General features: G+C 36.9%; 1 protein-coding gene across 37 annotated transcripts in view; it reads right to left on the reverse strand.

The window, feature by feature from the left end:
* LOC130082286 (adhesion G protein-coupled receptor L3-like) overlaps nt 1-22,251 on the reverse strand; it is a 357,233-nt gene that overhangs the window by 42,875 nt on the left and 292,107 nt on the right. For 25 of the 37 annotated variants that reach the window (XM_056247121.1, XM_056247120.1, XM_056247091.1 and 22 more), the window contains 4 exons: nt 19,337-19,520; nt 13,798-13,920; nt 10,560-10,765; nt 7,953-8,129 (listed from right to left, as the gene is read on the reverse strand). In XM_056247121.1, the coding sequence (XP_056103096.1) occupies nt 7,953-8,129; nt 10,560-10,765; nt 13,798-13,920; nt 19,337-19,520 (690 nt within the window). The remainder of the gene's footprint in view (nt 1-7,952; nt 8,130-10,559; nt 10,766-13,797; nt 13,921-19,336; nt 19,521-22,251) is intronic. The other 12 variants (XM_056247124.1, XM_056247125.1, XM_056247123.1 and 9 more) reach the window with 1 other exon arrangement.

Raw genomic sequence — 22,251 nt, forward strand, 5'->3', positions numbered from 1 at the left:
ACACACACACACACTTGCAAGAGGTGATGGAGCAGGTGTGTGATTAATTGCGCTCTGGTCTCCATCAAACACACCAGTACAAAATAGAAAAGAGATCAGTGAATGTGTGTATGTGTGTGTGTGTGTGTGTGTGTGTGTGTGTGTGTGTGTGTACTTCCAGATTCAAGATCTGGTAGATTTATATCCCGTCTGGATTCTTCATCCCCTCAGTATCAGTTCACGCCGCTCAGAAAACACACCAGTTCAACAGCAGAGCTGTTAGTGCTGAGAAGTTTCCACAAATCGGTGAATCAATTAACCAGTTAAAACATTATCAACAACCACCAGCAATTCACTGGTTCTATAACACAATCACATACTCCCATGTTTTGACATTTAACACAGTTTAAGTCAAGTCAAGTCAAGTCAAATATATTTATATAGCGCTTTTCACAATACAGATTGTCTCAAAGCTCAAAGTTTAAACACGTTCCAATGGTGTATTCATTTGCCAATTGAAAAAAAAAAAAGAATACACAGAGAACTAATAATAAAATAATAATAAAACACTTATATAAATGTAATTAAAATTCGATAATGTTAGTCATCTAGAAAAACATGTTAGGTTATACTTTATTTAAAGGTGTCCTTGTTAGTGTAATTATACATTTAAGTACTGAGAAATATTAATTAACAACATTATTTCTATAGGGTTAGGATTAGGGTTTGTTTTAGGGTTAGTTGTGTGTAATTAGGCATAATTTATAGTTATTGCTATAGTAACTATTTGTAACGTGAAACAAGGACACTGTAAAATAGTGTTACCGCATTTTATTGTACAGAAAAGAAAGTCGTCCATGTTGAGATCACATGACCCGCTGTGTCATGTAGTGTAAGGATTACTAATACTACAACTAATATTAACAAATTGACTCGATATAATGTTTTAGCCAGTGTCCAAAGTGCACAAACATTAAAATAGGCAAGGCAAGGCAAGTTTATTTATGTAGCACATTTCATACACAATGGCAGTTCAAAGTGCTTTACATAGAGGAAATTAAAATTGTGGGGTCAGTAAGATTTTTTCTTAAATAAATGAATGTATTTATTCAGCAAGGATGCATTAAATTGATCCAAAGTGTCAGTAACTATCTATTTATCAAAGAATCCTGAAAAAAGGTACCATGGTTTACACGCCAATATGAAGCGGCACAACTGTTAGAAATGTTTCTTGAGCAGCAAATCCGCAGATTAGAATGATTTCTGAAGGATCATGTGACACTGAAGACTGGAGTAAAGATGCTGAAAATTCAGCTTTGCATCACAGGAATAAATGACATTTTACAATATATTCATATAAAAACAGTTATTATATAATGCAGTGATATTTCCCAATATTACTGATTTTACTATACTTTTGATCAAATAAATAATGCCTTGGTGAACATATGAGACTTCTTTCAAAAACATGAACATATCTTACCGCCCCCATACTTCTGAAACTCTGGAGCTTTAGTCATGTAAAAAGTAGTGGGAGGAAGAATGTGTATCTGTCGATAGCTAGCTGTACATCTGGAGGAATGTTACTTTTGCTTTAGATTCGGAGGAGAATGAATGAGTTGAATGCATCAGTGACACGCGGTCTTTCGTAAAAGACCTTCAGAACAGTAAACACGAGCACACATCTGTGCAAAGCCTCATTAAGAACACATTCACGCACGCATTTCTGATATGCAGCAGTCAGTGTCAGATTTCAAACAGTTCTCGTTTCCTCAATCTAATGAGTCATATTTCTGTCATATTCCACACACACCTCTGTGATGAGAGCATGAGATATCCATGACAACCAGCGGCCCTCCTTTAAGATTGAAGGTTGGATGACAATTGCCTGACATTGTCCCCAGACTCAGCATCACTAGGCCACTCCAGTGGTCTCAATGTGTCCATTACTACACCTCTCGCTATCACTGGCACTGCTGCAGTCATGGCAACAACAAAACACTTACCTGTGAGGATTTACACACACAATCTCTCTCTCGTTCACCAACAATCTGAGGGTGAAACGGAGGGGACAGATGGATAAATGCATGACTGAATGAAACCCATTTATAAGGTTATACTGAATACGATTTTGTGAGCGTGTCTATACGGCTGCTGTGGCTTAAAGGGATAGTTCACTTCAAAACGAAAATTCTGTCATCATTTACTCACCCTGAAGTTGTTTCAAACATGTATGAATTTCTTTCTTCTGCTGAACACAAAGGAAGATATTTTGAAGAATGTCAGTAACCAAACAGTTAACTGGACCCATTGACTTCCATAGTAGGAAAAATACATACTATGGAAGTGAGTACTTGAGGGGTGAGTATATGATGACAGAATTTTCATTTTGAAGTGAACTATCCCTTTAAAAGTTATGCTGTACAATATAGTCTTTTTGAAAATGTTGGTGCTTGATCTGGACAACTGTCCTGTCCAATGCCGTTTGGCAGTTCAGGATGTGAGACAAAAAGGAAAACATTTTTAAAAAATATTTTTAGTATTTGTTTTGTAAGTTTTTGTTTATTTGAAATATAATTTCTATTTCCATTTAGCTTTAATTTATTTTCATTTCAGACTTACTTTTAGTAATTTTTGTACTTCAACCTAAATTAATTTGAATTCAATTAATAGCTAATGCAACATTTAATGTATTTGTTTATGTAATATTTTTTCTCTGAAAAATGCCGTATGGCAGTTTATGCAGTGTGACAAATTGTAGATTTATTTTTACAAGATTAGTTCTTTTTAATATTTAACTGTGTTTTGGTCATTTTTTAGATTTTGTTTATTTTATCATTTCTATTTAGTTTATTTTCATTTTAGCTTTAGTAATTTTAGTTCTTCAACTTAAATTAATTTCAGTTAGTTGCTGAGGCAACATTTTTAATTTTTAGTTTTTTTTTTCTTTTCTTTTTTTCTGACAGTTCAGGCAGTGTGACAACATTTTTATCTGTCGATACAAAAGCACTGGACTGTTATTTACCCTAGTTAATTATGTATTTACAAATAAATCCATAAATCTACCCACTACACAGAACAAGCTCTGAACTAAAAGACGACACGCCCACAAACCAAATATGTACAGTGGGTGTGGCTAAGCAAAATATGGGTTTCATTTAACATTCATATTTTATTTCAGCTTTATTCCATGGTCAAAAAATATATTATTAGGTGTGTCCAACTTCATGTGGCGCTGCGCAGACCAATCGTCGAGAGTTGCCGCTTGCAGTCGGGGGCGGAATTGAAAACGGACACTTTCTGCTTTCTGTAGTGACGCTCGCACAGTGTTTGTGTACTTTATCGCAGATGAAGTGGATTAGATGGAGTATTTGTTAAATACACAGACGTTTCAGACGTTTTCATGAAGCAACAGAAACACTTTTCATGTACTGCTTAATACAGTGCTGTATTACTTCTGTACAAGAATAAAGTTTAAAGGGGGTTATATAATGCCATTTTTTGTACAACTTAATATGAATGTTTATGGTCTAAATGAAAACTTTGTAATATACTTTTATTTAAAATTCTTATTAGTATTTTAAGAAAACACTAATTTTACCTGGTCAAAAACAGCTGTTTTCAGCACGCCGTTTCAGTGCATATGCCTTTAAATGATAATGAGCTTCGCTGACTCCGCCCCTTTGTCCTGCGGGCGTTTTGACACAACACACATGGAGTGTTGCCTTGACAACAGTTGAGGGTATATTTTGGAGAGAGAGTGGCAACGGGAGTCTCTGAAGACACATCTGTGCAATCGTATCAGTTTGAACCGGAGTCGGACCCGGAACAAGATGACGGCCGCAAAGAAGTTCGACAGTTAAGGCTCGAACAGGACGTTTCTGAATGGTTGGTTAACGTAATGTCACTGATGATCTATTTTTGTAACGTTATGCACTGACAGGGTAGAGTAGTGAGATACGAACGCTATGTTTACTGATGTATACGTTAGTTCATTGACAGATTGGCGTTACAACTAATCGTCATGAAAAACTTTTTCGCGATTTGCAAAGATTAATATTAAGGTTAATAAAACTTTACACTCACTTCTTCTGGAGGTGCAGAGGGAACATAAATAGTTGCTACCGATTCTTTTTTCAGGAGCAGCTTCTTAGCAAAACCAGCTCATACTGCCCCTTGTTTATAAAGCAGTCTGGTGAGAAATGATTCGCGCAAACATGAAAGCATTGACGTTGCTCGTGGGGAATATTCCCTTCGAAAACAAAACTCAGCCACTGCGTCTTCAGCGGTTCGGATTTTGGAACATCAAAATGACTGCTGTGTTCCTTATTGCACCCAAGAACAGAACACCACAATCGCTTAGACGCCATTCTGCTCCAGCGTATCAACAATGGCGGACTATGATGACAGCTCGGTCAGGGCAGGTCTGTGTTGAAACGCTGCTGTCAATCAACAATCGTTGGAGGGGCGTCCGACCATGTAACCTCACACGGTCGAACGGCTCGATTTGAGGCAGGGGAAAACATATAAGGAGATTAAAACAAAAACACTGGGTGGATTTTTATCATTATATGATGGTTGTGTACAGGCACTGCCAACACACATTTCAGTACAATCAACTTGTAAAAGTGCATGTACCATTATATGACCCCTTTAATAGAAGCCTATACTATTTAAATACCAATAAAGTGGGTTTTGTTATGATAAACATAATATAATATTATGGTTACATGAAAAGAGCTTTTACTGTTAAAAATACATGGATTTGTGAGCATTAGCGTAACTGAAGATTTTAGAATAAACACGAAACACACGTCATCGTTGTCATTATTGAATCCAGTCAATCGCAGAACAACTGTCGTCATCAGAACTTGTGCACCTGTGCGCCGGTGGAGTCAGTCGTATACTCTTGAATCACTCTCGCTGTATGATGCCATACGTCACAGTGACGTGTCGTCGGCGTTGTCTCACGTTGGACAACATTTTTAACCGGCATGCACTGCTTCAAGTTAGACACCGATCGGTCTGCACAGCACTGCATGAAGTTGAACACACCTAATAGTTTTATTTATCATGTCCAATATGACTGCTCATGGACAAGTTTGGGTGTGTTTAAGCCAGGAGGGGGTGTGTCCATTTCTGCTGTGGGTGCGTCACTGCCCTAAATGGGTGTATCTCGAATTGCACCATTCATCGACGGCTACTTCCTGTCGTGACTCACACAATGTAAATGAGTCGGTAGACTTTATTCTAAACAGCAGGACCTGAAGTAGGCCTGCAGTTTTCCCTTCTCACATGCTAATCAAAACGTCTGTCAGCGATCTACTCCTCTCTAGAGAGAGAGAGTCGTGGCTGACGACGGTTTGCCACGGGGCCACTGAGCGCCATTGTTTCATCCGTCAAAATGTCTTTCTCCCCTCATTTTCACAGTTTTTTTTCAATCCTGTCAATTGTTCTTCTCTTGCTTTTCGGTTTCACTCGAGGTAAAGCCGAACTTCGGCTCTGAATGGAAAATGTAAATGAAGCTTTTAGACTAAATGCACCTGGCTGAGGCTCCGTCCCTTGCGACCCCACGCCTGGCAGACGGAGGAAAAAACACTGCCGCCAAATTGTGTTCTCGACAACACAGAGAACAACAGACTTCAATGGAGAAACAACAAAATGAAAACAGTCAAATGGTACAAATAGGTAATCATTTAGAAAATAATGCATGGCAGCAACTTACGGAAACTCAGAATGCGTCAAGCTGTATGTCAGACGTCTTTTAAAACATGCTCAAAACTAACAAAAAGCAGCAATAACAATGCATTCCTAAAAAAAAAACACCAGTGTATGTGTGTTTGTTCAGCGTGTATTGAGTCGCTCAGCTGGGAATCGTCGTTGATCATGGATCATATGGAGAGATAAAGACCGCCCACCCGCTGATCTCCCACAATGCACCTCACAGCCTGAAGTCATCAACAAACAATAAACAGTCTCCACAGAGATCTGCTCCATATCCACCAGCTTCAAACAAACACACCTCACGTCTTTCTTCTGAATTTTCAGAGCAAAATCCATTCAGCACCTCTAAACATCCCGGGAAGTTGAATGTCTTCAGACTGCCAGCAAAAAATCTGACTTTTTGCATATTCAGATTTTATCCAGATGTTTTTTTAAGAGTCTGGAAAGCAATAAATCTGGTCTCCAGATGCATCTCAGTCTGAACGCTCTGGCTGTTCAAGTCGGATTTCAAATGATCTTTTGCGTCACTCTTAAGGCGACACTGCGACAACGTCAAAATAGGTCATGGAAATGCGTGAAGTATTCATACATTCATACATACCAGTCTCCTCCGTTGCTGAGTTTTATTTGGCCACTTTATTTGGAGAGCGAGATGATGCAACTCCAGTTTTTCCTGCATCTATTTTGAAAGCCAATCACATACTTGGGTATGCCTAAGTCATTACCAAAACAACCCATGCAGATATGTAGGGTATGTCTGGACACACACATCTTATTTGATCACTTGCATAATGCAGATAGTCATCCTGAAAAGATCTGTTTTGAGAAAAAATCTGGTTTGCCTACAGTCTAAACATAGCCTTAGATCATACAGTTTTCATTTTCTTAGAGAGGATCGCTGTTTCCACTACACAAAAATGACTATTATTTTCCTTCCCCCCCCCAACACATATTTTAGCAATCATCATAAATTAGGTATCATTCAAAAGCTTTAACACTTATCCTGTGAAAACCGTTTTGAAATTGGACATTGCCTTACCATGGAAACGGTACTTCAAAACCATTTATAGGGCTCAATTTTTGTTTTATCAACTTCAAATGTGGAACGCAAAAACACATTTTGTATAAAATAGAAAATGTTTAGTACATTTGCTTTACAGAATGAACTTAAACAACTTAAACTTTTTTACACTTTCACTTCTCTAATAATCTGCTGAGTGTATTCTTTAAAAGAGACCGGGGGGGGGGGGGGGGGGGGGGGGGGGTAACTGTCGTTATCAACAGTTCAACGGGTCAGTGTTTCCCGAAACCATAGTTCCAATGAACATTCGTAAACAGCATCACAAAGTTGTGTGGTTGGAAAAACAGCTCCAGTAACCTGTGGTTACAAGCATAGTTTCTTGTTTGCATGACATGTGGACTTAATAAATCCTTATTTTGAGCAAAATAAGCAAGCTGACATTCAGTACAATCTATATCTTTTATTTCGAATACATACAAATGTCGTTTACGTCTTTTAGTTTGTCAAGAGATTTAAAGCACCTTTTTTGAGGAGTTCACATGTGCGTACTAAGAGCCTATGATTGAATCTGGACATAAAGCAAAATAACTGAGAAAAAAAGGGAATTAGTCCTCAGATGCCATGTCCTTAATTTATGACAAAAAGCTAGTTTTAATTTGATCTCAAATGGATTCATTAAAAGAAGTTATTACTCCACCACCTGTGTGACATAATTAACCAACGTGGTTGAACTACAAATTTGCAACAATAAGTTTTCAGGAAACAGTCGTGAGTGGCTAGTTGATTTCTTTTATGGTAGTTACGCATCAAGTTATGTTGTTGTATGGGAAACACACCCCTGATCATGTGTGCTGCATCACTGCTTCAAACAAACACACTTCACATCTTTCTTCTGATTTCCTCAGAGCAAAATCCACTCAGCACCTCGGGATCACATCATTTACAGTTTCTTAGACTGGATTGCTGGCTTCCTCCACGCGAAAATGGCAAGAAAAAACACTTGAACAATATATATTTACATATTTTGGGGGTGTTCGTAATAGTGTTATTGATTTGTAAAACCTCATTGTTGCAAGGTGTAAATTGTTGCTTTGAAAACAATCTGATGGGCTGTGCTATCTCATGCAATGTTTTCATGTGTGGACAGATAAATTGACGCTGGAAACGTCTTAGCTTAGAACAAGTCTGATGTTTATATATCAGACAGGTGTGTTTAGAGTGCCACTACCTTCACGTCCACATGAGCCATGAGCACAGCAAAGTTGGTCAGGTGTGTGCAGGAGCAGGTGGTGTGTGTTCGGTTAGTTCCCAGCAGCCGGCAGTCCTGCGTGGACCAGAAGCCCATCATACTGCGCTTTGAGTAGCTCCAGAATGAACAGTTGGGGTTGAAATTCTCCTCGGACTGCTGAAGAAGGAAGAACAGCAAACTGCATTAGAGAGCAGAACACACAACATGGAAAATAACAAGAGTTACACTCAGGGGCCAAAATGAACCTTTTTTGCAACAAAGAATTTCATCAACAGAACTACTGCTTTACTGATCATGAAACTGCAGGATGGATGATGATGAAATTGGATAACCGCATAAACACACACATCCTACACCGTCACTGTCATTTTTTTTTGGAGAAATTAATGCAAGGATGCATAAAATTGATTAAAAACATCAGTAAAGGGATTCATAATGTTACAAAAGATTTACATTTCAAATAAATGCTGAACTTTTTTGAACTTTCTATTTATCAAAGAATCCTGAAAAAAGTATCAAGGTTGCCACAAAAACATGAAGCAGCAGAACTGTTTTCAACATTGAATAATGATTTCTGAAAGATCATGTGACACTGAAGACTAAAAAAAATGATGCTGAAAATTCAGCTATATATATATATATATATATATATATACACTATATTTACAGTTTTACTGTATTTGTATCAAACAAATTCAACCTTCTGTTGAATCAATTATGGTGCATTCAATTTGACTACGTACATTTTCAAAACATACAAACTCTTAAGTTTTAGAGAACATCCAGCAGAGGTTTAATGATTTTAATTTAATCCGGTCAATTAGCACATGTGAAATTATTATTGTGTTTTATGCAATTCATGAAAAAATTACCAGGTAACTGCATGTTATTTATTTGCAGTTAGTTGCATCTGGTGCATGATGGGCATTGAATTTGGACCCTGTTCACACTGGAAATGACTAAAGTTTTATCTCATATGTTTATCATCACACACGGTAAACCCATGAGAGAAAACATCCTCATATCTCAGTCTGGTCAGATACGTTCAAACACTTCATTTGCTTCCTTTGAGCAATGTTGATGCCAGTTCCAGACATCCTTCAGACCAGAGGCTCTGGGTAAAAGGGATGTTTCTTCACTGAGGATATGAGCTCGCTGATCTTCACCCACGCTGAAATTATACTAATCTAGATGTGGGCCATCAGGCGCTCAGTGGAAGGAAGATTTTAATATCGCAAAGCCATTCTCACACACACACACACCAGGACAACCTTGATTAAACAGATCAAAACCATTGCCCGACTAATGTGAGTTTGCGGTGGATTGTGTAGAGAACTAATGGTTGACATTAGTTCTGTCATCAAGGGTTTGGTCATTTGTTTTAGAGGTGGGGCAAGTCATTATATTTTGAAAAGACTATAGTGATGATTGTTGTTTTTATCTTTCTTTTGGAATAACATGAATCAATCTGTGCTTAATTGTACTGAATGTGCACTTGTAGTCTTATTCAAATCTTTTAAAAAAATAAATATCGCCCTTGCAGATAATATCATATTAATGAAATTAAAGGATGCTTAAGTGAGAAAGAGAATACATACCTCAGGTCGTTAGTGACCTGGGACATAATTCACTACCCTCCCCCTCATTCATTTTTTTAAAGTTAGACATCAACCTTAGTATTCCTCAATGAGTTCATTATAAACAATATAACAAGAAAAAAAATATATAAAACAATGCCTGTTTTCCCATTCATTTTTTGTAAAAATTGTATAGGGTCGCTAACGTTCCGAAGTGCGTAACAGTGTAAGTATATATTTTTTTCTGCACAACAATAAGTGAATCTTTGATGATTGAATAAGTGCAATTCACATTTATTCCACAAGGTGGTAAAGGCTTATGCACAATGATCAAAAAGCCCTCTAACGTTCAGCTAATTCCATATAATATAAATTTACACTTCAGCATTTTGGGGAAAAATCTGTGCAATGGATTTAAACTTTGTAAAATGTGTTAAAAGGAGCATAGAGATATTCGCTCTTAATGGTGGCTGAAAGCATGATCAAATATGCCAAAATCTATAATAAACAGAGATACAGGCCGCTGGGACATGCAGAGATCCAGACGTTTTGATTCTGCGGATATCGCTCTCCCGTGAACGTCCTCCCACACACACAAACAGGAAACCAAGTTCCCTGGTCTCTCAACCTGTTTAATCACAGCTGGAGGCAGAGTATCTGTGTGTGTAATTTTTTGGGTACGTTTCAATAAAGTGGTTGGATGAAAAATAATTCAGGCATAAATGCTGGTGGTGTGACTGAGGGACCCGCTGTTAAAGCGACCATTTATTCATCACCTCTTCATCCGAGTTACCCAACCAATCACACACACACACACACACACACACACACAGTCCAGCACTCGTGGAATTTCTTTCGAAAAGGGATGTTTATATTCTGACAACAAATCTCATACACACACACACACAGTCCAGCCCTCATGGAATTTCTTTCTAAAAGGGATGTTTCTATTCTGACAACAAATCTCACAGTGAACACAACACAAACCGCATGTCTTACAGCCTTGTACCTGAATATGTCGGACTGTGAATATGACGGGGTCGGACAGGTAAACTTTGTTACTGTCTTTGTTGATGGCCGCTGTTATGATGGGAGAGTTGACGATGACAGAGTAGTTGGTGTTTAATGTTTCACTGCTGAACTTCATGCTGGCGTTTTCTGTGGTCAGGTATGAACCCAGATGCTTATACAGGACAAACGCCATCCGGATCTCACCTGAGAGAGACAGACAGAAAGACAGTGGCTGTTAGTTTTATTACAAATGTATTCATTATTATGACAAAGTTCACATGAGTCGTTTCAGTGATTCGGTGAAATCAGAAGTATTATTTTGCTACTCAAAATAAGCTAAAGAAAAAAACCTCAAATTTGAGGGAGTAAAATAAATTGGTCAATCACATATATATAAATATATTGAATTTAATCATATCATACAAGCAAGAGTGCTGTTTTTTTTTCCATCGGCACAATTGTTCAGTATTCACTTTAATAAACAAGATATGCAAATTAAGTATATTCATATTTTAGACACAACATTGTTTGAATATTTGGAAAACAAAAACAGTTCCAAGCCACGTGAAATGTTTTCATTACTGAATGTATCTGCGTTTTTTAACAAATTGGCTGAGTCAATGATTCAATGACCCATTCATAAAGAAAGCTTTGTTTCTGAACAATCAGCTGTTTTAAATGAATCGGTTGAATGAATGACTCAATAAAGCACTCATTAAGTCAGTTGTTTCATATTTAAAAGTATAATTTCATATTTCTATATAAAATATGCAGCAAGCATGTATATATATATATATATACCATATATACGTCTGTATTTTTGTATAATTTTTGTATATTTGTATTTATGTTTGTTTCTTGTATTGGGAATTTTCACTATGGGGAGTAAATGTGTAAATTACCTAGATAACTCAGTATATTGGGTAGGTTAAAGAAAAACTACAACTCCCACTATTGGACTACAACTCTCCTACCTGGCTTTCACAGGTGTTGGTTATCACTGTTGATTGTCCTGATGTGTTTGAACACAGTTAAATTGATTGTTACATTTATTGTCTGTATGCCCTAAAGATGGTCTTTTGACCGAAAGCTTGGGTTAAATTTGCTTAAAGGATTTAAGTGTGCAGACAGTTTATTTTTTGAGATCTTTAGTCTTGTGTGTCTGGCACCTTGATGATCGTGAGTGCGGTGTAACTCCTTCAAAATATTTCTATATAAAAAAAATGTATTCTTAAAACATGAATCTCATGACATTATGTAATTGTAATTACAGAGTAATTGCAAATCATCTCACCAGAGCTTCATTAAACTGTTCAAAACTTTGGGGTCTGTAAAAACTTTATAATGTTTTTGAAAGAAGTATTTTATGTTCGCCAAGGCAGCATTTATCTGATCAAAAATTAGTACAATTTAAAATAATATTCTATTGTATTAATTCTATTGTAATACATTTTAAAATGTATTTTCTTCCTGTGATACAATGCTGAACTTTCAGCATCATTACTCCAGTTTTCAGTGTCACATGATCCTTCAGAAATCATTCTAATATGCTGATTTACTGCTCAAAAAACGCGTCTTATTATTATCAATGTCAAAAACAGTTGTGATGCTTCATATTTTTATGGAAACCGAAATATAAATCTTTTTAAACAATGTAAATGTCTTTACTGTCACTTTAGATCAATTCAAAATGATTTCATTTAATTGGTAAAAATGCCCTTGGAAATCAATTTAAGTGGGCAAATATCAGCCCTTAATGGAAAAGTTAATTTCTTTCACTGCGTGAGAGATTCGAGGGGAGCTCGTTTAGGAGATCAGCCTCCTGCTAAAGCTTTTAAAAGCCAAAGCGACAGCATAACAAAGCAAAACTTGTTAAATCTGCTGTTGAACACGTCCTGATGGGGCGTACTGGGGTTCTGCGGCACGTTTCTTTACGTCTTCATTACCACATCATAGAGAGCAAGCAGACACGGTCTCAAGCTGATCGAAATACTGTTTTAGTCGTTATATTAGAGGAAAAGAGCAATGAAGTGAAATAATTTGAGCTTTGATTAGATGGGTTTCAGTAGATCATGTAATGAATGCATAACACCCATAATGCTTTGTTCCTTTCGGCAGCCTTTACTGAAAGTCACAAAGGTTTCGAGTGAGCGAGAGAAAAAAAGGGAGGAAAAAAAAATAAATCTCACCACAGAGTCGATTTGATTCAGCTTTATTGAAATGTTATTAGCGCTTTACTGCCTCCTTTGACAGAGCTACAGTTCTGCTCGTTATTTTAGTTTCTCTCACTTGCTTTTTCATGAAAAGAAATGAAAAAACACCCCCCGCCGCCTCCCCGCAGAGTCTGGGATCACTGACTCACAAGAACAGACAACAATTTTTTCCCAATTCCTGTTGATGGGCCGTTCAGTAACAAGCGTTTGGTGATGGGAGGGAAACCTCTGATGAAGGAAACCAGTTTTATGGCAACTTGTTCATAAAAAGGGAATAAGCACTGAGGATCTAAACTTATTAGCCCCCTGTTGTATTTTGGAAAGGATATTGGAAATTCAGAGTTTCAGAGAATGGGAGTGGCACTAGTGTTCAGTTCAATTTTAGAATCATTTAAATACTAATTATAGTTTTTGTTAATGTTTTGAATTAAATTTTCTTTTCATATTCTCTCTTTTTTTTTTCATTTTAGTTAAAGTTCTGTTGTGTCTTTTTGTCATTTTTTAATGTCTATATAGCTTTTATTAAGTTTTTGTTAATTCACTTTTAGTTATTTTAGTACTTCAACTTAAACTAAACGAAAATGAGAATTTCAGTAGTTTTTAAGTTTAGGTATGGGGTAGGATTAAGGGATGTAGAATATGGTCATGCTGTTTATAAGTACTAATAAACAGCCATTATCCTAGTAATATCAGGCTAATAAGCAACTAGTTAATAGTGAGAATTGGACCCTAAACTAAAGTGTTACCATTTTGACTTAGCCACTAGCTAAAATAAAATAAGTTTAAGGTTTTTTAACTTTATTTTATTTCAGTTAATTCTCATGGGTTGTTTTTTCCTTAATGTTTTTTTTTTTTTGAGTTATTTTAGTACTTTAACTTAAAATAAATGAAAATGAGAAATTTTGCCTTAGCAATTTTTTTATATATTTTATCGTCAGTATTTGTTTTATGGTTTTAGTTGTAGTTAAATATAATAACCCTGTTAGCGTTCCATATGACCACCCCATAATGTTGTGAGCGTACCGTTTCTGCCGTGTTGTTTGAGAGTGTTGGCTGACAGGTGGATGGCGTTCCCTTGGCCTCCTGTCTGTGGAAACTTCAGATCGGGCAGATTTCCATCTGTACTCATCCTCGCCACCTCCAGCTCTGAACAAAAACACACACATGACAGAAAGTGAATGAGGACTGGGGAAAGAAATATCAACGTGTTTAACATACTTGGTCCATCCCACTTGTGTGCTATTTTCGAAGTCTTTTGATGTCATACACTCGCATTGTGTGATGCATAGGTCGAAATTGAAATCACTGATACTCTTGACATCCGGTTAAGATCTCTATTGGGAGTTTATAAGAACTGTAGCAATTTCAAATACATTAATTAAATGTAGTCATTTTAAATAAATAAATGATATGTGCTTTTATCTGAATTAACATGAGAACACCCAAATTCTTTTAAAATGTGCCCAATTTAATATGCTATTATTTGTTTTGGGCGATTAAAAATATTTAAAACGAATGCATCTCTCTATCTATAAATGTGTTTATATGATGTTCTTTTTTTAATTATATGATTGTCTTGATGCCAGCCAATTGCTGCACTGCAATTTTGAGTATCAATATATCCGCCTTTTCCAAAAAACACAAGAACGCGCTGCAATCTAAGGCTACGGCCTCAATGCGAGCCTTGGAGACAAATCTTTGAAGTGACTGCTATGAATGCAAAATTGTGACGAATGTTGATCTAGAGTGATATAAAAGTCGCACAAATTCTCTTTGACTGTTCAGACTGAGGTCGCATTGCAAAACTGTATTCGATTTAGTACCACATACTGTATGGAAGTGGCCCAAATCAGAATCAAAAAGATCGGTTTGTGGTGTTCACACTGTCATGACAAAAACAGATCTAAGTCACATGTGAGCAAAAAAACAACAAACATTTACTGTACCTGCAGTCTGAACATCTAAGACAACTAAATCCAGATATTTTAATCAAATCTGTAAATGCCTTTAAATAACCAATTTAACTAGACATGAATGATCACTGTTATCACCTCGCTTACAATTGTGACCATATGGACCACAAAACCAGTCACATGCCGCACGGGTATATTTGTGGGAATAGCCAATAATGCATCGCATGGGTCAAAATTATGGATATTTCTTTTATGACAAAAATCATTAGGATATTAAGTAAAGATCATGTTCCATCATGAAGATATTTCAGTAAACATAAAAAATATTTTGGTGAGTGGATGCAGCAAAATCACAACCATAAATGGACAACTTTAAAGACGATTTTCTCAATGTTTAGATTTTGTTGCACCCTCAGATTCCAGATTTTCAAATAGTTGTATCTCGGCCAAATATTGTCATATCCTAAAAAACCATACATCAATGGAAAGCTTATTTATTCAGCCTCAGTATGATGTATAAATCTCAATTTCATAAAAAAATGTACCCTTGTGACTGGTTTTGTGGTCCAGGGTCACATTTGATCAATATCAACTCACTTTTATACTTTTACTTTTATACAGCAGTAGTTGACAATGAATGCAGTGTTATAAATTGTCTTCTTACACATTTTAAAACGCAACGCATATGACATCAAGCTTGCATAGAAGCATCTGTGTCACAAACTTGCATAGAGTCGGCACTTATAAAAAAATAAAAGTTCAAATGGAGAACTCATGCTGTGCTGTTTGCACAAATTAAAGCATCATGTGCTGTTTGAGATTCCAACTCTGATTCAGCACAGCTCTCTAATTAAAGTATGAATGCACTGACTCGCTGCATCACCACCAGGCCTGGGTTTTGCAGCTGTCTTTTTGGGCAACATCCTTTCACAGAACCTGAAAAGAAGTCAGCCGCAAAATCCCAGAGCATTTACACAAACACTTATCGCATCAAAATTAACATTAAAAATCCCAACGGAGACGTGGAATCGGTGGCGGGGTGGCGCTTACCACCGCTTCAGGTATTTGCTGCCAACAGGACAAAAGAGAGCGATAAAGAGCTGTGGGCGGAAAGAGACGACTATTATTGCAGGCCGGAAACATTTTTTCATTCCTCCACCGTCGCTGTGAAAAGCTTAAGACAGCAAACAGCGGGCTGAGACGCTGTTGTGCCTCAAGAGAAATCAAAAGCCGGTTTAAATAACGTTAATCACACAAAATCTGCCCGCCAGATTATGAGCATGAGGACAGACACTCCAACAAACAAACACACTCTCCATCAAAAAGGAAAATCTAAATAGAATGGTGCACTGTTTTTTAAAGCGCATTATATTAAACCGAAAGAGGAGGATAACAACCACTTCAGGGTAAGTTGGCAAAAGATGAGCATCCATTCTCACACACAAACAGGCTTTTATTTCCCTGAACAACTGTGTCATCAACACTAACATCAGATGGCAACGCCGCTAATCTTCTCCCGATTCTCCACATGGCGCGACGCTGGCGCTCTGTGTGGCCTTAAAGGGATAGTTCGCTCAAAAATGAAAATGCTGTCATCGTTCTCACTCTCATGTTATTTGTGAGATGCAAACATTAAAATGCATTAGTTTACAAATCATGCACTAAGGTAAAAGTGTTTTGAGGTCATCATAACAGAGTATTGAACAAGGAACCACACAAAAATAAACCTTTATTTATCGATATCTTCGCATTTAGGCTAATCATAATTTGTGTGAAAAGTGATTTACTGACACTTGTGTTCATTTCAACTGCAGTCAATTGTATATATAGGTAGTTTTTTTGGAGTTAAGTTGAGGCACGTTTTTCCAGTGAGCCTGGGTTGCAAACATAACACCTTTAGACACATTGGGCCAGGTTTAATGTCAAACATTATTGGTTTTTGCACGTTTCGGATGAATAAATCTTACATTTCAGTATCTTCCTCACAAAATGTCTTCAGAAGGCTTGGAAAAGAGTGCAAAAGTTGCTTGGACGACACATTGGAGAATATACGACTGCTTTTTGGAGCTTGACTGCACACTTGTGTAAAGATCCTGGAATACGTTTTACAAGAGAATACTGTTTCAGTCTTTCTACTTTCAAATTCAATGTGTTATTTGTAGGGGTGTAACGATACCCTCATGTCACAATTCGATACAAATGACGATACTGAACTCACGATACGATACTATTGCGATACTCCAAGACATATGATAAAAGGTTAACAAAAAATGTACTGTTGATTCAAATGCAAAATATGGTATTACATTGGGGGTTGAAATGAATAGGCTTTGACTTGGTGCTGATAACCCAATGCACCAGAATACAAATATTCATGATTCTGAAGCTGAAAATACAGAACTATTTTAGACAAATATGCTTGCACTCTGTCACTCACTAGATATATTTAAAATAATGTAGGCCACTTTTTACACAAATAATCCCTCATTGCATTATTATACATTATATTCAACATTATAGTAGTGTAATGTACTAGTACTGACGCTAAAACTGAAAACTTCTCACACAGTATTTTTTATTTTGGGTGAACTATCCACGATACATATTGTCAGTATCCACAATACATATTGTTGCATTTTTGTATTGTGGTATATTGTGACATGATATATTGTTACACCCCTGGTTACTTGCTGTTTCTTTGTAATTAATTGTGAAAATAGCGTTTTCTGAGTGAAAACTGATTCTACACCAATTTAGTTTTTTCAATGTTTGGAAAAAAGCATCTCCTTGTGTGTTCCACCAAATAAAGTGACATGAGAGTGCGTAAAAGACTGCATTTTCAATTTCGGGTGATCAATTCCTTTAACTGAAGGCTGCTATTCAGCCCTGCAGAGCCAATGACGGACTCAGCGGCCCCGTGGGCCAAACAAACCTTATAACGCTGCAGACTAACCCCATCAAACAGGGCCTGAAGGTCTGCTAAAGGTGTCACAGCCCGCAGATTAATCTCCGTGCAGCACGAAGGATATAAAATAACCCTCGTAAAAAGTTTGTCGGGAGAGACTCTCTCGCCCCACAGAGCCAAGCTCCGGATCCCTTAATATCAGGATAAATCACACGCCAGACACGATAAATTCTGTTTTATTAATTCCCAAAATGCGACCATCTCCACAGAGAGGCGGCAGACCTAAATTCTGGAGTTTCCATGGCAGCCAGATTGTCTTAAATCCCCGTCTTTAGGAACGGGAGATACATCCGCTTTTATCCCGGAGGAATATACGCACGCACACAACACCATGATCTGGGGAATGCTGACATTCACACTGTGATATTCGCAAACAGATGCAAGCGGCACAGGAAAACGTGGGCGTCCTCAAAACGTCTCGTCCGATTCCTCCCCGGGCTGAGAAACGCATCGTAAACGACACTAAATTATCGCTCGTGGCATATGCTCACTCAGCTTTTCATTTAATAATGCTTAATTATGCCTCCCAGTAAAGAAAATGAAACGATTTACAAACGTAAAGTAGTCAAATCCATCTGTTAATGGTGTATTCAGAGAGTGGTATGAGATTATCTCTGAGGAAAACAGGTTTATCGGTGTGTATCAGGGCTGACGGGGTCCATGGTCACAGCTGATAGCTGGGCTGTGATGATTTCTGGTACTGGCAACCTCGATCACAATCAAAAACAGATGCCCTGACATGTTCCATGGATAAGGCCCGCTTTGGTGTCACGTTGCTTTTTTTTTTAACACATTAGAGTTACAAATCCTTTTTTCTTTTTTTTGCAACACCCTGTAAGTGACCATTTCAAAGCTCAACCATTTAAACCTGTTACAAGGTTGACAATAATGATAAAATGATTAAGAAAATATATTTTTTTCATAGTTTATGAGACGTATACATGACAAAATGATCAAGCAAATATAATTTCTGTAATGTATAAGAAATATAATTGACAAAATTATCAAGATTTTCTTTAAAAAATTATCAAGCAAATATTTTTTCTGTAATTTATGAGATGTAAATGACAAAATGTTCAGGCAAATATTTTTTCCTGTAATTTATGTGAACTATAAATGACAAAATTATCAAGCAAATATTTTTTTTCTGTAATTTATGAGAAATGTAAATGACAAAATTTTCAGGCAAATATTTTTTCCTGTAATTTATGTGTAATATAAACGACAAAATTATCAAGCAAATACTTTTCTTTCTGTAATTTGAGAAATGACAAAATGATCAAGCAAATATTGTTTTCTTCTGTAATTTATGGGAAATATATATGTAAAAGAGCGCTTATAATCTTTAGTTTGACCTACTGATGTTGACCATTAACATGTTCTGATGGTTAAAATAAAAAACAAAACCAGTTTCAGACTTTTCTTTGTACCCTTCTCTTCTAAAGCGCGACCTACCGACCATAAAACATCCTCGCTCCAACAGAATTAATAAAAGAGATAAGTCTGTCATTTGTATGTATGCTTATGGTATTCTAGAGATACTGAATCCTGTAGCTCAAACAGCAAAGCATGACATTAGCAATGGCAAGGTCATATGTTGGATTCCCAGTGAATGCATGAACCGATAAAATGCAAACCCTGAAAGTAGAATCATCTGCCAAATGCATAAACGTAAATGACTTACGGATGTTTTCTGTGTTTTCCTGCACAACGTCAGTTTTGAGCAGGTTGTCAGCGAGCACAAAAGCGCCCTGCTCTACGGTGTCCAGGAGCATGGTGGCGGCCCGGAGCTGTTCGCCGGTCGAGAGCCCCATCCACGCCGCCCGCGCCTGCGGCTGCAGAAGGTTGTTCACCGTTTCCACCATTGCCTGCAGTGGCAAAACAACATTAGCAGTCTGTCAACATTCTAAAAACTACTGACAACATTAACATTTAGAAAGGTATTTTGCTGGCTAATCAGCATTATTTGGCTAGCCAATTCAATATGAAGTCTGTCAGGACCAGTGTTGGGGGTAACGCATTACAAGTAACATGAGTTATGTAATCAGATTACTTAGGGAAGTAATGCATTACTTTTACATTTACAATAAAATATCGGAGTAACACAAGTTAATTTTTTTTCCCGCATTTATTGACTGACAGCTGTCCACCTGTCCACATGTTGAGAGAAATCAGGAGTAAGTCCAGAGGTGATGTGTGCGGTGTGTGAACATGATGGATATTGTAGTTCTAGACTAATTGTGAGCATGCATTTACTCATATCACATGCACAAAAACAGATTCAAGATTGCTCAAAATGAATAAAAACAGTAATATGAGAACTCAGAATATTACACAAACCTACAAGAAATAAATGATAAATTGCACAAATATACTTTATGCATTAATCTCACTTTATTAACCAATGTCTTTGCTGCGGACCTTTGATGGTCCAATTCAACCATACTAATAAGCAAAATGACTTTAGGTAAACAAACCATTTGTGTTTTATTTTTCTTATTTTATGTTTGTTTTGTTTTGTTTTAATTGTACTTTTTTCCTCCTGTGTCCAATTCTTCTGGAATCCAGAATGGCAGCACAGCTAAAAAGCTTTGTTTAAGCTGCGCCCTCTACTGTACAGGAGTGAATTTGCATTTCCATCAGCCTGAGGATTATTAATTTCACTTTTGGTCACCAGATTACAGTTACTTCTCAGACATTCCAAGACCCAACATCTTCAGAAGGTGATAACAAGAGCTGACCTATTCCGACAGATCCAGAGAAGGGGAAAATAGGCCTACTGCTCCAACAAAACCCAACAAAGTGTCTGTTGTCATCTGTCGGTGCAGTGGCCTTTAAATATGCACTCAATTAACTGAAAAAAATGAAGTGTAGAATGTTGGACATTTCATGCACTCAATGGTCTCAGCTTTAATTACATCAGAGTGGGAATGGCTATCAGGCTTCAATGTGGAATGACAAAATAACCTTACACCACATAGTGCATAGTATAAGTGCACAGTGTATAGGACGGTATTGGGACACAACTAATATAATTTTTTTGTCATCTGACACATGACAATGTTAATGAGGTAAATCTTCCTGAGCAATAAATGTGCAGCAAAAAAAAAAAAAAAACTTTTGGTAATGATTGGTCCTGTCATTGAGATAAATGAGAATGTTAACAGATAACTCTCTCCAGGTATTATGTAGTAGATTTCCTTGGTTTTTGGAAAACCATTTGCTATTGCTTACAATGGGTTTCATTCACTAATGATGATTGCATGGATTATAAGCACTTCTCATGAAAAATGTCTGCCTAATTCACAACACATGCAAACACTCATGAATTTGTTCTTAACCTTGTTGTAGTGGTAATGAATTTGGAGCATTCAAAACGAGCAACCACATGGCCGAGGTTTGTAATTTGCATAAATATGCCCAAACATCTCCATATACCCAGATAGCAAAAAATATCGGCACGGCTTCTTTTTGCCGCCGGCCCCAAACTGTCGGCTATAGGTGCGGCCCGCTGGCGGAGAAGAAACGTTTGCCGCCGAATACGTCACTCCCATTTCTTGCGAGATGCCGCCGGCGAACAGCCGCCGGGCCGCCGACTTCATTCTCTCTGGCGGTTGCCGCCGTCTAAATGAACCGCGGCCGGCTGGCGGCAAGCCGCTTTGAAATCGACCATGTCATTGGCATGAGTGGAACTGACAGCATTTTAACTTTCACATTTAAAGCGATTATAATTATTATGTGAATTATATCAAATTTTTAGGTACCAAAGTCATTATAGGGTTTATAACAGATTTGACTCAGTCTGATTCCATGATAAGGTTTAGGAAAATACATTTAAATTACGTTGAAACTCTGAAGCGATTCAGTGATAGGCCTATGTAAAATATATAGAATTATTTTATTCACTTAAGGTGACAATTCATTTCTTTGATTTATGCACAAATAGTCAAAAAAAAATTCCTTTTGTAAAACTTACTTGCCAATAAATATCTTTCTGATTCTGATTAGGTTTTAAAATAAATATTTCATTCATGGTATGAACAATTTAGCAGAATAAATGGATGAAGTTAGACTTTTAACCAATGCCTGAAATCAGTGAACAGTGAAAGACATCTGCAACTTGGCCAAAAGCTTGGGTATGCTTTAGATTTTTTTTATTAATTTGCAACCATGGTAATATTTATAATAAACATGAAAATCCCTGTTTTGACCTGAAAGATAAAGTGAAATATTTAGAAATATTTTGTCTCTCTGTCACCCCAGGAAATTTCGTTTATGTCTTTCATTTTTTTACAAGTTCGATTTTTTTTATTTATTTTACCTTTTACAGGTATAAGGGATTAATTTGCAATAGCGAGTTTTGCAATCTGTACAAATGTTTAAGAAAGTATTAAAGCACAAACAGAGAAGTACCTCCACCGGCCGAGAGGGGCAGTACCTAAAAAACGGAAGCAGATTTACCAACACAACAGTGGCCACTCGTCACACGATTTCAGTATTTGGAGAGGATATCCTATCTAGTCATTGACTACGATCTTTAAAGTAAGTACATTTTTCCTTTTTGTGTAACGCAATATTATGTTCATTTTTTACATTTTT

The sequence above is a fragment of the Rhinichthys klamathensis genome, unplaced genomic scaffold (genome assembly GCF_029890125.1).
Source record: "Rhinichthys klamathensis goyatoka isolate OS25496 unplaced genomic scaffold, OSU_Roscu_1.1 h1tg000042l_1, whole genome shotgun sequence".
In the NCBI taxonomy this organism is placed as follows: Eukaryota; Metazoa; Chordata; class Actinopteri; order Cypriniformes; family Leuciscidae; genus Rhinichthys; species Rhinichthys klamathensis.